At 32.5% G+C, this 18,767-nt stretch overlaps 1 protein-coding gene across 4 annotated transcripts in view; it reads right to left on the reverse strand.

Moving 5' to 3' along the window:
• Positions 1 to 1,149: 1,149 nt before the first annotated feature.
• Positions 1,150 to 18,767, reverse strand: part of LOC116777867 (LIM/homeobox protein Lhx5) — a 36,369-nt gene continuing 18,751 nt past the window's right edge. For 2 of the 4 annotated variants that reach the window (XM_032671619.2, XM_032671622.2), the window contains exons 4-7: positions 14,404 to 14,561; positions 13,430 to 13,669; positions 2,787 to 3,045; positions 1,150 to 2,590 (exon numbers count right to left, since the gene is read on the reverse strand). In XM_032671619.2, the coding sequence (XP_032527510.1) occupies positions 2,436 to 2,590; positions 2,787 to 3,045; positions 13,430 to 13,669; positions 14,404 to 14,561 (812 nt within the window). In that variant the 3' untranslated portion in view covers positions 1,150 to 2,435. The remainder of the gene's footprint in view (positions 2,591 to 2,786; positions 3,046 to 13,429; positions 13,670 to 14,403; positions 14,562 to 18,767) is intronic. The other 2 variants (XM_032671620.2, XM_032671621.2) reach the window with 2 other exon arrangements.

The raw sequence follows: 18,767 nt of genomic DNA on the forward strand, positions 1-18,767 counted from the left end.
CTATGGAAGCGATAACCAATCAATCTGGATTCGACACGGTCAGCGATCGACGTCAGTGCCAGAGTTTATGATCATTGGGAATTTATACTACACTCGATGTTTTGGATGTACTCGCATAGTTATTTCCTGTTCTACTGAGATAATATGCTTTAACACATATTCTTCTTATTAGCTATATTTTCTCGTTGGTGTGAATCTTTTGCTTTCTATTATTGGGTCTCATTTCACAGCTTTTAGATAATTTTAATATAAAATTCCTAATAATCTACATATCTTTTAAATTTTAATTCTTTTTTCATGTTCCCACTATCACGAAATAACATAGAATACTAAATAGCTTCATTGCCGCTAATAACGTATCTATGTATGGGAATGCTTTTAATCTTTTAGAAGAATCCACGTACATATATACCACAGAATAAATAATTATGAAACACAAATACAGAACGGGAAACACAGGCCCAATTCCAATTACTGCAACACCATGAAGACCGCAGTTTATTCGTGTGAATCGTCATGTGCTGCTCGCCCTTCGGATCCCTTTACGAGGGTTGTAGGGAGGGAGGTAGAGTAACGCAGATAAGGTTTGTTTTGGTAATGAGTTTTCGTGTTCTCTTATATTAAATTGACTTTATTCTCTGATGATACACCTTGTAAATTACATCGGCGATAACCTAATGGTAATGTTGGCAATGATAGGAGATTTGAATCTGTATGATAATTTGATATAGCACCCGGACATGGGAACACTGTAGGTTATAAAGTTTGTGTAACTAGCTGTTTTTAATAATGTCTACACTAAATCTTTTTAGGTAGGTACGTAGGTATATTAAGTTAGATCCTACGCCAATAGTTCTGTATAAAATGTGTTGACCATAAAATGTAGAATAAAATGAGTTGGATTAAATGAAACATGTATCTATTGTTAACGTGTCAGTTAATATGTAATAAAAATAATAATGATAATAAAATATTTATGACTTCTTAGATTTTAAACGTTGCTGGTATTAGATATCTTCTGAGAATTGTTTGAAGTATGAAACAATATTGATATAAAACCTAATATGGCAACTTTGAAAATAGTTTAAAAAAAAAAAACATATTCCGACTCTCTACTTATATTATATAGATTAAGAAATAATAGCCACATTAATTCATCGAATAGATTTTATTCTTACAGACAATTCCATTACATTTTAATCTCTAAATACAGATAATAAATAGTATGTACCGATCATAACTTAGTTTAAGTACATACATCCTGTGTCCGTTATATTTAACTTTCATCAACTATTAATTTAATACTATAATTATATTTTATAATACAATACAAGTAAACTTTCGTAACTTTTTTTTTTTTTATATATCTTTCAATAGATTTTGGGATAAACATCGATTTGCTACTTTATATTGTAAGTGGTTTGTCGGAACTACATATATACTGTTTATAAATATTAAAAGTAATACGTCGTTAAAACATTAATTCTGCCGATCAAGTAATTACAACACGTACTATATAAAATATGTGTCCTTAACAACGGCTATAAATTTAGATTTACATATTGAATTTAATACATTTATAATTTTATGTTAATAAAAAAAAAAAAACAAAGGATATACTTTACATATAAAATTATGATTCTGTAAACAGAATTTTGTGTTTAATTCATAGACAGTGCAATCACCCATGGTGTATATTATTGAATATAATACTTAGTACAAACTGTTATTAATGAAATTTCACCATATAATATTTACATGTATTTACTTACAGATAGAACTACTTGTATTTTATCTATCATAATATGTATTCGATTGCCTAAATTATGAGCTATTTTATATAGAAATTAATCAATAAATACAGACGAAATAAAAATGCTTTAATTTCTATCTTAAAGTAGGAACCAAAATAATATCGCTTTTTATTTTCAAATTTCTAAACTGTAAATAAATTAATATTATTAAACTTATCATAATCACTAAACACAATATCTGTACACTATTCACATTTAAACACTATATGTTCTATTAATTATACATTTAAAACAAAGATCGGAATATATTAGCTAAGTTAAAACGACCGCTGAAAATAATATATAAATCAGTAACAGTCAGAAAAGTTTGAACAATATACCAAGCAGTTAAGAAGCTCGTATAATATTTACACACAGCTACATACACATATATTTCGAAACTACTAACTAAACAATGTTAATATTTGAAACATTCAATACACTGTTTTTAAAAATATATGCATAATAAGATTAAATTAAACAAAGTATCCGGCTGAAAATTATTATACGATCAGAAAAAAAAGAGATGTCACTGTCATATAAACTTGGAGACACATTGAACGTCACTGTCAACGCCACTTTGTCCACTTAAAACCCCGTCGAGCCGCATCAGTCGTGGTAGTCTCGCGGCTCCGGCTTCAGCTACCAGACCAGCCCCTCGGGGTGTAGGGGAGGCGGGGCGTCCCCGAAAGTGAACTCCGGGGACGAGGGTCGCGGCAACACTAGGTGATCGGGCGGGGGGAACTGTTCAGGGAACTCGCCGCCCTGCAGCGACTCCATACCACCTGCGAAACGACCTGCTCCCCTTAGACATGGCTTATTTGTTTCACGATTACGTTGTTGCACAAATATTGATAAGGGAATTTAGAGTTACATTTTTTAATTATATTTTGGAATTGACTAATCTGTAATCTGGCTGGCTGGTAATCTGTAATCTGGCTGTGTTAAAACCATTTAATTTGTGATAAAGCACTTAAATGGTGAGAAGTCTACCTGGCTGGTTGAAGGGCATGTTCGGTGGAGGATGGAAGAATGGAGCATCATGGTGGAACGGCGGGCCATATCCAAACTCGAACTTCCCATCTGCTGTCGCGAAGTATGGGAACCCCGGAGGCCCCTCCTCCAGTCCCCCGGGGGACAGATTCATTGGGAAGCCACGCATCTTGCGTGAGGAACCAAAGAATGGACCCCTTCCCATAGATGTCAACTGTTTCAAACGTCTCTCTTTTGATCTCTTGTTTTGAAACCAAACCTAAGACAAACATTTATATTACTGGCTTTTATTCATAAAAAACATAGCTCTATATAATAATTTGGTCTAAACAAACTGAAAATATCATTTCTTTGTTACAAAAGCAAGGGAACATATCGCCATTCGGAAATTTCATAGTCGGTTAGCGCATTCACATACTTTTGCGGTTTCAAATTATGTTTGTTCTATTGTATACAGTTATATCATGTAACCAGTGACCGCAGGTACAAAGAAAACATTTATTTGTTTTACTACTTAAAGTCTTCATGTAAAATTAATATGCGAAAAGTTTTCCGAACTACATATACATATTTTAATAGTATTTTTCGGGTTGTCAGCCGATTTAACTTGATTAAATAAAAATAATGTTTTGTTATTGGAACAATTTTCATAGCTGAATAACGTTTTTATTAGTATTAATTAAATCGCAGACATTAGTTCACGGTCGGTTTGCGCGTGCGGGTAAGCTATAAATGGCGAGTTTTGCACCTCTCGTGTCCGCTTGCAGTTTAGTTTAGCGTATTAGTCATGGCACATGACATACATACAACACCTGAAGCACTAGTCTTATCATTGAAATTAGATTGAAATCGTATTAATTTGGTAATCAAAATCTTAAAAAAAAAAAACCATTAAAAACATGCGCACAGATACTGTCTTATGTTTATAATAGCAAGGAATCTAAGTTTAAATCACTTATAACGATTTATTATCGCTATTAATAATACAAAATCAACATCCAGCACAGACTCTGTGAGGGGTTTTAGGTACATTGAATAGATAATATTACAATTTAACGCTAACATCTATTGTTAGATAGCATTTTAAATGACGAAACCAAGGTCGTGTAGCATTCCCCTGCCAATCCAACATCTTGTAAATAATTAAGGAGGTGTGAAGCAACTTAAATCCGGCGACAAATAAGCCACGTTCTTATTTCACACACATTAAAATACAATTTGTTTGACTTAACTAGTTTGAACAACAGCAACTGATTTGGATATTATTAAAAAATGTTAAAAAAAAAAACTACGCGTTAATTTCGACTCTAGATTTTGCGTTTCGAGCTCCGGGATATATCATGTACAGGATTCACTTCGAACATCATAAGTAATTAATGAAATAACTAAGCCGTAAATGGCTTACGCTTACGGTTAATATTGATATATCTAATAGTATATACACAAATACCACTAACATCACAACCTAAATGTTTACGAGTATGTTGGAGACAATCCACCTAGTGGTAGTCCAACATACTTATACAATATTTACGGCCAATATACGCCAACGTTTCTCATATTTTTGAAACCAAAGTTTTAAATTACAAGTACCTAAACTTATTTGAGGATGCAATATTGATTCAATACTTTATTCATTTGCTATTTATAAATAATAGCAGTAGATATTATTATGTAAAGATACAGTAAAGACTATTAATTTTCAGGCAACTTGATTGCTGATATATAATATAATATTGATTAATCCTATAAAACGTCCTGTTTACTTAATGATATCTTATATATTCTTATATACACTGCTGCTATTAAATTTGTGATTTAGCATTTACAATGTTATAAAATTTAATATAATATAGTGAATTGTCATTAGAGAGGACTATATTCTATAAGAATTAACTAGTGCGTGTGTTTATAGAAATGCTGGTCTACTGAAAATATTAACGTAGATATACCTATTTGGATGAAAGGAAGTTTTTTGGTAATTAATTTTTTTTTTTTAATATAAAACTCACCAAAATATTAACTTACATTTAAATTTTAAGAAGAAACAACGGGTTTCAGATAGATATTTTATGTATGGCAACACACAGTACATATAATTTATTGCATGTATTAAAAAAACCTAAAAGTTCCTTGTAATAAACACGTGCCTGTTAAGTGTGAGATATTTCAACCGTATAAGTATACAGCTGTAAAACAACCATTAGAATTTTAAATGAGATAAAATGATTTGTATTTTAGATAAACTAATTGCATTTATTCGAGCAAAAAGCCACATCCTCCATTCCTCGACGAGACAGATTAAGACAAAGGAATTATCGCTTTATCGAAGTACGAGAATATGCAATGGTCATAAAACAAAAAAGAACACAGTCTCTCTCTTTTATTGATTTCATATCGTGTGTATGTAACTTAACATTAAATTTTTACGACCGTCGGTAGCTCGGACTAGAGCTTTTCAATTTTTTAAGCCATTCAAAATATATAAAATTCGACATATCCCGTTACGTTAACTTATTACGGTAATTACTTAATACACAGTTCAGTTCAAATTGCCCAAACGTTGAGCAATTTCGTATGGTTTTATAACCTCTAATTAATGTTACACAGATTATTTTATATCCAACTAACCGCTTCCCGCAACTTCATGCGCATGTTATTACTTATCCGAACACTCGCCTATAAACCTGTAGACTCTGTTTTTCTTTGTTGTTTTTTTCTAATGCACGGTACTGTAGTTTTATACGAATATCGTTTAGTAGTTACCATACGAAATAATATCAAAAATATCAGTTCATTTGTATGTATTTGTTATATTATTATTTATTACGAGATACAATACGTTAACATCAGTTGGGACTCGTCTATCTTCTATAGTAAGCACGTATTTGGGTGACGACGCCGAGCCCACAGATCTGCCCAGCGGGGCTCCTCGAGAACAAGCTGAGTGGTGTTAAACTCTATATTTCATACGCCGCGAGAGACTTCACTTTTACCGGCCTTATAAATACAATTTTAGTACATTATTAATGAAACTAAAATAATTAAACGTTTTTATATAAACATTCAATATTATATTCCAAAAAGTCAGTTGATTTCGTTAACATTACAATAGTATAAGAACGTAAGCAACTCTCTTTATTATCGACAAAAATCTATTCAGGCTAACCGTCATCATCGAAGGATCAGGTCGGCAGAAAATAAAGAGATGATTAATATAAGATGCGGACATTGTTCTCTTCACCCTTAGTATAAATAACGCTTTACCTGCGGCGCCCCCCAGCGCTAATGAGTCGACATTACGTTGTATCGGCTGTGTCTATAAAATACGCCATCGACATATTTCGAAATACTTTATGTTACGGCCGCGACCTTCGTTCGAGAAGTCGTTTTCATTAATTGCGAGAAGAACTTTCGAGTAGGAAGAGTTTGGTTACCGAAATCGGGCTGGATGTTACTAGATTCGGTGCAATTTGGCAAGTAAATGGTAAGATAGTGTTTCGGTACTGGAGTTGAAGCCGCAGCGGGTGGCTGGCTCCCCGCCGCGATCCACACAATACCTAACTATAATACTTAAGCACCGAACAGTTGTTCGGGCAGCGTTTTGTTTTCATTTTTCTTCCCGCCATAAACAATGTCATGCGCCATATGGGAACGGGTAAACGCGAATTTACACCCCAGCGGTTAACAAAGACTAATGACGTACTTTTAAAAAGATACATATTTTAGTACTTTTAAATTAACTACAAAAATAAAAGGTTGACATGCGTCTAGGATGAAATATTCTAAAAACGATTGATACATTTACATAAATGAAATTATACAAATTAAGATTTATAAAGTATAAACTACAACAATAAACACATTTGAAAATAATTAACATTAAAAAAGGAACGTGGAATAAGATGGCGTCACTGAAGCCGCGGCCACACCGTGCGCTGAACGCACCATCTACACTCAATTGGCGTGGCAAAAGGTAAAAGTAAATTATTTCCTCGCGTTCATACATCTTACTTGTGTACATTTCAAATGAACTCCGCTGCACGCTCGACGCAAAGATTTTAAGGCCACGATTAAACAACAGCTTAGGTTGTGTTATGTTGCTTATATATAAAATCGAAGCACTATAAAGTTTTAATACTAGTATTATATGTGTACCTTTTCTCTCCACTCCCATACCTTGAACGAGATCGTTCTGTTATTTAACGACTCTACGCTGACAGATTGACATATAAACGCCATAAATAATACATTCAAGAGAATTGAATATTTATAAGCTCATTATTATGTTTTCTCTTGATTATATATTTTTCATTTATATTTATACTTAAAAACAAGATGTCCCGCTAAAATTGTTGTTATCCCATTCGTGACACGTCTCTTAGTTTTATTTTAGTTAATTATTTAATCTCGGCTGCGTTCTTGTTCACTTTCTTTTTAAACTTTCCCATTCATTTTGATATTTTTTTTTGCTTGTGTTATAACATGATGTTTGCATTATTGAATATTTTTAGAAATCGATTTCAATACACGCGAATATATCTTGAGTTAATAGTAAATGTGAATGTAAATGAAAACATAGGAATGATTATTTTAAATATATTTCTATTCTGTAAATGATATAATCTGTATGGAAAAAAACATTCTAATTATTAGCTCAAGTTAACCAATCAGTGTTCAGTGCTTACAAATGGAACTGTTATCATTCTGATAACACACGGCTCCACTATTGGCTACGGTTTCCAATATGGCTGCCATTATCTGAATCCATTTGAGCGTAACTTTTATTTATTATCAACGGCGATAAGTGTATTTGTAGTGACAAAATGCGTTGTGTATTTATTCAAGCAGAATTTATATACGTATTTGTTATGTTACAATAATTTAACTTTAAAAACATTAAATATATGTATATTGCAGTACATATATTGTCATTATTTGGCCTAAGCAAAAAATGCTAAATTAATACTCTCTTAAGTGATGAACCTTCAAACGTCCACGAATGTTCTTGCTTGCTGCCTCCAAAGCAATACAATCACTACAAGTTTCGTAGCAAGAAAAAGTCTAAAAAACCGTGATAGTACAAATAGGAAGTCTCAAATACGTCAGTTGCGGAATACGATTGATCGCTCGACCGTTGCTTAGTGTTGGCACTTTGGACATAGACAACGACATAATTTGCTTTAATTATAATAAAGTATAAATTCTTTCTCTGTGATTATATTTATTTAATTTGTTCGAAAGATCAGAAGAAAACAGTCTGTCTATAAACATTTCTTTCAAAAAATATTTATTGGATATTTAATTTTACTGTTATGGTCATGCGAAATAAAAAAAATAAATTAAATAAACTGAGGTAAAACAATTCGATATGGATAAAAGCAAAACCGAGACACGTAGCGGACGTATAAATCGGATATTTATAGAAAAACCTCAGGAATCAATCGACAATAAAACGCCACTATATAGTCACGTCACTAGAGTCAGCCGTGACAGCTACGTGCCCATCTCGGCGAAACGAAGAATCTTGAAACAGGTCGACGAACTTGGCCAAAATTTTTAATACACCAACCTTATCTAAATCAATGTAATTAAAAATATATATCATTGAATTCTATTCAATTATATATAATTTTTAAATGTAAATACCTATGACATGAATTATTTTTCCAAAAACTTAGAATCGAACTGGCTGAATATAAAAAAAAAATTCTTATAAATATTTGAGATATGTCGATGACGTTAGATTATGTGAATAGTTTTTATAGCAACATACCGAGCATGGAGTGCACCGGTCATCGAATCAATTTGCTAACGGCGGACACCAGCCTAGCATCAATCAAACTCGGTGATGGATTGTGTGCGCATGCGCAACTGAGCACAGCTACTGTCATTAATACACCAGATGACTGATAGAGTTTCTTAAAGCCACACAAATTACAGTTCGGCTCATTCAGCTTCGCAAGCAAGAAGTTTTAATTTTATAATATATTCATTTTAACGATTTTAGAAAAAATTAAAATTATATGAGAACAAATAATTGACCGCGATTTTAATTAAACCACTCACTTCAAGCACCAAAACAAATACGAGATGGTATCTCGAACTGTACTTTCACTAACATAGTTACCATTTAAACGTACAAAGATTTACAATCGTAAACAGAAAAACATTCTTGTACTAATAATTAAAGATGTGTATAACATTTGTAAAGGAAGTGACAGATAGCCAGCCTAGGGCGATGGAACATTAAGGCCCTACGCAATATTAATGTAGCACATTCTCACCCACGGCAATAAAATAAATGATGTCATTTTTTGTCCGCGCGGGAGACCCTTTGTCCTTATTCCGTCGGCACATCACTAGACCTGCCCGAATAGAACTATCCACAGGGTGTCTTTACACAAAAGACGTTAGGCGCCTCTCGATTCTCTTGATTTTTGCGAATATGACGCGTCTTTTTATCATAATTAATAATTTATAGCTTTCGTCAAGAGTCTCTGGGAGACACCTGCATGCAAGGTGCTTCTGTCGCACAGATGATAAATCATACATCTTTGTTATTTTAAGATACCGTGTAGTCATACATAATGGCTGGACACTAACATTAAATTGTTAGCAGATAATAAACTAGCCGTTTTACGTATTTTATTAACACTTTCCCGCTCGGCGACTTTTAAAGTTTCTGAACATTAATTTTATTTCCTTATAAATAATAAAAATAACCAAATGATATTCTTGTCACCGGAAGATGTTTACATTTATCAAGTTATCCGTTCAGTCTAGCTATTTAGTCGTCGATACCTTGAAATTCAACGAACAAAAGAGGTTATATCGTAGTAGTTTTTTTCTTTTTTTCGAACAATACGCATTGCGTAGGGCATTAAATGTCAAGTATTGATGCAAATGTTACCGCCGACATACATCGGACATTTTTACGAGAGTCTGCACCAGTGCGACGTAAAACATCTATTTTACAGTCCGTACACCTCGTTGTTTTGATAATAACGATTAAAAAACATAATTTATTGTCATAACATCGACGTTTTTAGAAGTGCGGATCCGACAGCGGGAATCTGTTCAAATTGCCGGAGATAATCGTTGTCGAAAACATTTCACGTTCGATGACATCGGCTGATCGTTTGATAAAATAACATTTCATATTTTCAAATTATTTTAACAACATATTTTAATATATACACGTTTTTTAGGTAGTAAATTCATTTTTTTATCATCATAATGCTTTCGAAGAGAAAAATAAAAACCTTAAATAACACTCCATCTCTATATTCATTTTAAAATAAGAGACTTTCATAATATTAATTCCGAGAAGCTAATGCGGGTCAATCGATGCGCTTAAAATTAAATAAGAAAGAACGGCATTTCCAGTCATCGTAAACGTTACACAGATAAAACAATAGTTATCCAGGTTTGTGAGTTTGAATTAAAAAAAAAAGTTGTCTCGAATTAAAAGACGAAACAATTTGTCATAAAACTTCGGCTGGCTGTAAAGCTGCGGTCACACAAGCTCTTACCCGTTTACCTCGTAACTCGTGAAAGTTATAGTATTTAGGGCAGTTCAAAGCCGCCGACGGATATTAAAAGAAGAGATATGGTCGTGCGACCAAAATGTACGGCTCATTCAACTTGGATCCCGACGTTTCTATAGATTGGAGCCTGATTGACCGGTTGCTGAAGTAAAATTTTTATTTTTTACTAATAACTTACAACAGGGGCATGTTTTATGATCGGCATCAATATCAATATGCGTATCCAAGGATTTAAAATTCGTTCATTGAAATATAAGAAGTATAGTCTATGGTCAAACCCTTAGCTAACTGACCACAGACAACTAATAACTGGCGAGTACACAAAGGCTGCGAACATTAATCAGGGCGCACATCAAGCAGTGACATCATAACTCGAACACACCGACAAACTGTTTTTATCACACTGCTATCAATCAAGAGTCGACAGAGGCTTCCGCGTGGAAATTACTTTCTATATATATAAACATAACATTCAAGAATACAGTTTATAAAAAGCGAACCAGCCACCTTAACTAATTAATAGCAATTGTTAATATCATGAGTTTTATTTATTATTCCCCACTAACAAATGACATACAATTATATGCGTGTAGAATATTGTTTAGAGCCTAATTAAGAGTGATTAATGTAACTGTTTGATTTTGTAAATATTATTTAATAGTCACTAGATATAATTTGCCTTAAAGTAATTCTTAAGACGTCACTTCCGACTGCATTTTATATACAAAATTTAATACGTGTGACACTATATATCAAATATTTTCTTTTTATTATAAACGTAGTTTGTAAACCTATTCTCGAGTAAACAACATTATAAACATAATTTCTTGACACGTTGTCAGTAACTACTCGTCTTCATGACCTGTCAAAATAAAATATGAGCCAATAAGGGCGCGTCGCACGACGACAGCCGTCACGCTCTTACGATATATGAACTTATTAAAATATCTACTTTTTGTCCCTTTAGTTAAAACGAAATGACACGTATGTTTATTTTTGGTATTCATTACGTTGTCACTCCATTATAATTGACTAATTTACAAGTCTAAAAACAGAAAAGCAATTCGAAATCCCTTCACGTTGATATCTAAATAATGAAAAATAAATTTTCATCGTACCGAATAGACAAATTTTTATAATTATATATTTAAATGAACGGCTGAATATGTTAATTGATCAGATGTATAAATGTCGATGATTAAAATATAAATTGGCATCAAAGGCGCCGACCGTCGGCTTCCTGAGATGCTGGATCGTTCACACGGACCGGTGCTAACTAGTTGAATCCGGTATATTATGACAAAAAGCAATACAGTTAGCCAACATAGCCACATGTGGCGCGAGCATTTGACACGCGCGATCTGGCGGGACTTGACGGATGGCGGCAAAAAATATTGTTTACAAACCCACTTAACATACCCGGCATTGTTCAACTTATCGATACACATAACCGAGAAAATATTTATCTTTTAAACACCGCCTACAATAACACAGATTCTTGTGGCTGACAACTAATTTGTTCTACGTTAGTTATAAGATATTTTAATATGCATATGCTTGCCTTATTAAATTTTTTTTTTATGTTATTATGTAATTTTTTTTTATATGTATGGATACGAGTTTTTTTTTTAAATATAAATGGAAGCTGTTAGATTATAATTAGACGTAGGATGGGCAGGATATAGGTCCTTAATTGCAAGATCGACTTTGGTTTCTTCAGGAAACCCCGTTATGGTAATTAGTTTGCCGAGTACAATAACAATGCGCTAGTAACTATATTATACATATATGGTGGTTTTCGTGCACGGATTCTCCCGCTAAATGGTTCGTTTGTTTTTAACGTAAATTATATTTAAATTCGAATTATTTTCGATTTTAACATCAGATTGAAAGTTTAAGTAGTTGCAAAAATATAAAGGTCTACTTTTATACAAATCCGAAACATGTTATTTTCTTTAGCAAAAAGGATTTTTATGATTGTATTACTAAATATAAATATAACTTATAGATATACTCGTCTACCATACAAATAAAGTCTATAAAGTTGTTTAAATGATTGTTCACTAAGACGAATGACAATAAAAATAATTTTCTTTGATTCCAGACTGCCATATAATACCTATGAGTGTCAATAATACAAACACATTTATTAAAAATCATAAACGAACGCTTAAATTTATATATCTAAGTACGTTATCTCTTAAACAGGTACTATAGAAATGGCGTCGTGTCGAAGTCGTTGATTCATAAAGCAATAAAATTAAGATGAAATCGATGAGGTTCATATAGTTAATAGATCACAACCAAAAAATAAAGCCCAGCGAAGGTCAGGAACTTGAACAGTGGAACTTACGTTAGGAAATTTAATGCAACAAAAACTGAAACAAAGAGGAAGGGGCGCAAAAAGCGTGACGGACTGACGGATCATACCGCTGACATCTGTTGCTATGGCGTGGAGAATTCACTGGATACATGTGTTGGATTGGATTATAATTTCTAGAAATCTACCACCGCCATCTAATTTTGGGCCACCTTGCTTCCGAATCGTGTTTTAGGCAACTGTTTTACGTGTTCTTAAAAACCGGCATGCTTTATCATTTAAATTATTTAAGACATCCAATAGTTATGAGAAGTCAAAAAGAAAAATAATAATCCTAAATATTTTAATAACAACAGTTGGTAGGTAATCCTCGTTGGTTAATTAAATTATTTGTCACGTCAGCACTGTTCCCGAACGGATGAACGCAATATTCAATTTTCGAACGATTCCGACGCCGCCATGATGGAGTATCGATCATTTGTAACGGCAAGCGTTTTTGCCGTGATAAATAGGGATTTGGCAAAATGAATATCATGTAATTTACGCATATTACATCATTCGTGTACATTTTCAATTAAATAATGCTATTTCTAATATTATGTGTCAGTTATAACAAACAGAAATAAAGTCGAAATAAAATATTTCCATTTAGTCATAACACAGGGTAAACGCGAAGCTGAGTAAAGCAGTTAGTAATGATATGAACAATATGGCGCAATAAGATTAATATATACATATATTTATAATTAGAGAGATATATTCGCATACTTTACCTGTATGACCCTCATCGGTAATCCAGTTTCCTTGGCCAGCTGTTCCCGGATATGCCTCGTTGGCTTCGGTGTCTGTGAGAAGGCAGATTTCAGTATCTCCAGCTGCTTGGCTTTTATTGTCGTCCTTGGACCTCTCCTCTTGGAGCCGCCATTTCCGTCGTCTGGTGACTTGTTCTCAGCTTGTGAATCCCTGGTCTCCGGATCACCGTCTAACGAACCCTGGGATGGGAAGAAGAAGAACTGAATGCGACTATGTGGCCCAGTCTTATTGACGTGATGTTGGATGGTAACATTTTATAAATAGAGATAACACTTTACTTGGATCTAAACGTAGCTGGGTGATGAGAAAAAAAATTTATAGTTTAAAAATAGATTCTCTGAGAAAATGGGATATAAAAGTGTTCGTTATAATATATATTTTACTTTTCACTATAAAAGACCTTTCCGATAATTTTAATTACTCGAATTTGTTATTTGTAATTCCCAGTCTTATCCTACATTTGTTCATTACAAGGCTGTAAGATGATTCAAGCTTTAAGTGATATTTATTGTTATTTTATTATTGACTTCATAAAGTTATGATGAAATTCAAAAACAAATACTGTTTATAGAAAGACATAAAATGTATGTGGACACAAATAAAATATTTTATGACGTCTTTGATAAAAGTTAATACACGATAATGTTAGTTGGACGTTTAAATTCAATCATTTTGTTGTACCTGTTCTGTCAATTCAGAAATGTGGAAAGTACATATCATGAGTTTCACTTGTAACTTTTGACCCTTTACGAAATACCCACAACTTTTTCATCTCCATTAAAACTTTAATTATCGCTTTTTTTAATTATATTGTTTAAATGATTCTACGACATTGAAATTGGCTTTAAGAAAGTTTCATTTATATATTATATGGGATGTCATTTTTATAGGTCCCTTCCTGTAAATCGAGTATATTTAAGATGTATATACTAACCTGGTCCTCTGAGTCCTCATGAGGTTTGGCATCCCCGTTATGCGAGAGGTCTGGGTGCAAGGCTGGGTGGGGAGCGTGAGCGGGGCTGCTAGAGTTGTTCCCCGCACGGGATTCTTCTTCCTCCTCTTCGTCAGAGCCTGAGCCGAGGAGGGAATCCGCTGGTGAGGAAATTTTCGATAAGTTCGATAAACGATCGACAAAACCGCTCGGAAGTTTCGGGAGAGATGTGCCGTTGTCTCCGGATTTTCCTTCAATACGGACTAAACCAGAAATATAATAGGTACCTTGAAAAAGGACTTTATAATTTTTGATTGAAAGATTGATGATGATTTTTATATGAATTTTCTTTACATCTTCAAGTAACGGAACTGTCAAGGTGTTTAGATTTAGGTTAAATTCTAGTTTAGAAAATTAAGTTTGTATACACATTTGGTTGCCTTTAAACGATAGCATAAATGTTAATAAGATGAGGAAAAACTTTTTTTTTGAGATCAGATAGAGCGATTCCCGATAGAAACTTAAAAACCTGCTTTATTTATGGTCTAGGACCAATTATATTTTTCTAATTTCGTAGACTTTTAATACAGTCTGCAACCCAATTTGCTATATTTGCATAGAATAAACCATAATAGCCCTATACGAAGCTAAAATTGACTTATCAAAAAGCAATCGCTCGACCCTTCGCCTGTTTAACCAAATAAAAATGTAATTCCGACCCCACTCCAAGGCTCAAGGGAAGAAATTGCCCGCAAAAACAATTATTTATGATAGAAACAGCAAAAATATAATATTTTAAACGTCGTCCGCAAACACACGACGTTTGATATCAGAGAGCGCTTTAAAGTGTATTTGAAATGTCTTTTAATATTTCTTAGATGAAAAGTAATATTATTTCTATGAAACGAAATGTTTATATAACAAAAGTAACTCTACTGAAAATACAAAGAAGCCTTGAGGAATAAATTCTATTCTATTTGCGGACTACATTTTAACGTATTTTTTTTTTATAATATGGCCTTCAACAGTGCAAAGACGTGCACAGTATATTCTGCCAGTTTCGCGAACGTATATTTTTAAAACGACCTATAATAAAAAAGATACATAATATGTCAAGTTGTCAAATATGACGTACCACAGCTCTAATAAGACTAGATATAGTACATACATGCACATTATAATAATAATTTATAGTAAACTTTCGCATAATAAAATAATAATTAATAAATCGATTAAAATTTAGTAACATTAAACAGTATAACATTTGCCAATCAATCACACGTCGCTTCGCATCAATAATTGATCAATAAAACAGTTCGCAGTAGAATGTGTTGACTGTGTTTTAAGAATAACAAATTATTTCAATAATAACTGTTATTTTCCAATAAAACACTTATCATTATGATACATTATAAATATAATTGATCACACAATTATATCATTGAACATCTATTTCCTTTGTATAACTGTCGTAATACACCAAGTATTCAAATAAACGCGAGACAATATTATAAAATAAGTAATATAAATCATAAAACAATCATTTTCTATGTAGAAATTATGCTGGATTATGATTTTAATTTCGCTTATTTTAAACTTAAACTAGCGTTTATTTAAACACTGAATGATGTCCATTTATTGATTAACTAAAGACAAAACACTGGAACAATTAAAATTCGCTTGCTTGTATGTTTGTTGTAGCATATAAATAAATTTTGATATACAAAATTAAACTTATATTTCTACACAAAACACGCCATTATCTATAGTACCTTTTAGTTTAATGACACTGTTGAAAACAGTATTATGAAAACAAACCTCGAAACATTGTATTGATCGATACTGTGTGATAAAAAAGATAGAAATCAGCTAAAAATCTTTGTGTTAAAGGTAATGTAATGAAAATACACGATATTAAAATTCTTCAAAACGTCACAGTCTGCTATGAAGACTATTAAAAGCAGTGAATTTCTTATTTTCCTTTTTTTCCATCCTTATCTTCGGAAAAGCGTAATATTTCAACACAATATCACCAAAGTTCCAGCAGTGAGTGTCTCATAGCTTCAAGCAATCTCAAGGCACTACAGTTTTCTGCAGTTTTCAGACATATTATATAAAATATATATAAAGCAAGGATGTATTTGAGCCTACGATGTGTGATATATTTTTTTTAAATTTTATTTCAAGTTAAATTTACAAATTTCTTAGTTAAGTATAAAAAATAAAGTAATATGATATTGTTAATCGACTATTGAAAATAATTTAATAGTAAACGTGTATATTGTTTATATAGTATATAATACGAAGAAAAACAAATAAAAATCAAAGCTTTAAGATGGTCATAGAGTATTACGGAGGTTTAAAGGATTTATATTATTTACTATATGATGTATGCACGGCGTGGCGTACCAGCCGTGATAAGTTGGACAGACGTAAGATTAAGGTGGAGCTAACATTTGTGAAAATTTCGTTTTGCTTCTTCATATACTATCAAATTATGAAAATAGTTTTATAAAGAAGAAGTCATTTTAGGTCTAGCAAAAATAAACTTTCATTTACTCGAGCTGCAAAAACAAAATTTAATTCTTTGGAGGTTTTTATTGATCGTAAAACCTTCATGATTCTCAGAAGAATACATTTTGATGGAAGCTATATATATATACCTACACTTATATACACCTATGAATTTTCTTTTGACATTTTATGATTTTCTAGTTTAAATGACCAACTCACTATGCTGATATTGAAACTAATATAATTTCGGTATTATTTTATTTTCGACCGTTCCATCGAATCATTTAATATTTAATGAATAGAATTCAATAAAATTTAGTACAATTATAGTTATGAAAATTATACATAAATTTTAATATAAGCACCTACAGCCGTAATGCGGGCGAAAGCTAGCTGAGAATAAATTACATACAACAAAGCCTCCCCTACCGTGTGAAGTCGCAAGTACGCGACCAAACGAACACTAGTATGAAAACAACTCGACAAGTACTATAGTACACTCGATTGTTTCAAACGATATCGCCCGTGCAAACACTCAAAGTGAACAAACACCGCGGAAAAACTTGAGTGGTTTGCTTTAGAATTAGCGTTGAATACGAAAATACACCGGCTGATTGATGTTTAATAAGGGTTGTCACTCGATGTTATAGTGTTTGTTAATGGACGCTTATTATAATTTGTTTGGTGTTAGGGTTGTAACGCGATTTGTGTCAGACGATTTTGTGCGGCCTTTATGGGTTGTCACGCATGAATATTTTAAAAGCGTATTACCAGATTTAAAAAATACTATGCATTTGTTTCATACAGCCAGTGTTCGATAAAATAAATAAAGCTATTCATATAGTACCTACTCTTTACGGAATCTCATTATTTTGAATGCAGCATTTAACATTGTGTACACAAACGTACATCATTATAAGCAGAAAATGTTTTAAATTGAATGTTTAAAAGTAGGTATGTAATGGAAAATATATTAAAAATTTTCCATCAGCCGCCCACGCCCCGGTAGAATCAATTTTAAACCGCCCCCAAATAATCGGTTTCTTTTGTCCCTATTCTCTTCCCTAATCGAATTTTGGCGGCAAAAATGCCTTTTATTGTCCCCACGTTACCAGCGAACACTCTCCCTTTGATATTTTGAATGAATTTTGCGGTTAAAATAAATTTGAAATTAAAATTAATGAAATGTCGCTTTCCTAAATAGGTACATATTTAAACATGTTGTTCATGAATACATTGTTCTACATTGAATATAAGATATTTATTGAAAACATATACAGACTTTTTAGTTGTTAAAGTTAAATGTTCTATACAAGACTTCGTTTATGTCTTCAACTGGGTATAGGTATTAAGTTAACCACTCGACTCAAACCATTTGAAACGTCCGTAATGAAAATCATAAAAGAACGTTCGTTTGCTGTTTTTTTATTTTGCGGCTGTAAAAGAAAATAGCTAAAAGATATTCCCGCTCTTCTTTTACGTATTATTATATTTCGTTCTCTCCGCCGCCATTAATAGGATTTGTTCTAGAAATTACTTCTAACATCTATATTTATAGAGTATCTATTAAGTTTGTAAATTATTCATAGAGCCTCAGCCGCCACCGAACTATTCTCACGTTAATTCACGTTGTATTTGGATGTTATTTGAAGGGTAGCTAATAGCGCTATTACAATGAAATAACACAATCTTCAATGTTAATCAACAATTACCTAAAATTAACAATTCTATCAACATGATTCATGACTCATTACCTAAAAATATTAAAATCCCACTATCAAAGGATCTATAACAAGCTATTAGCGAGCTAAAAGCTATAAAAATCACAGATTATTTCGTATTACTGGCATATT

The sequence above is a fragment of the Danaus plexippus genome, chromosome Z (genome assembly GCF_018135715.1).
Source record: "Danaus plexippus chromosome Z, MEX_DaPlex, whole genome shotgun sequence".
In the NCBI taxonomy this organism is placed as follows: Eukaryota; Metazoa; Arthropoda; class Insecta; order Lepidoptera; family Nymphalidae; genus Danaus; species Danaus plexippus.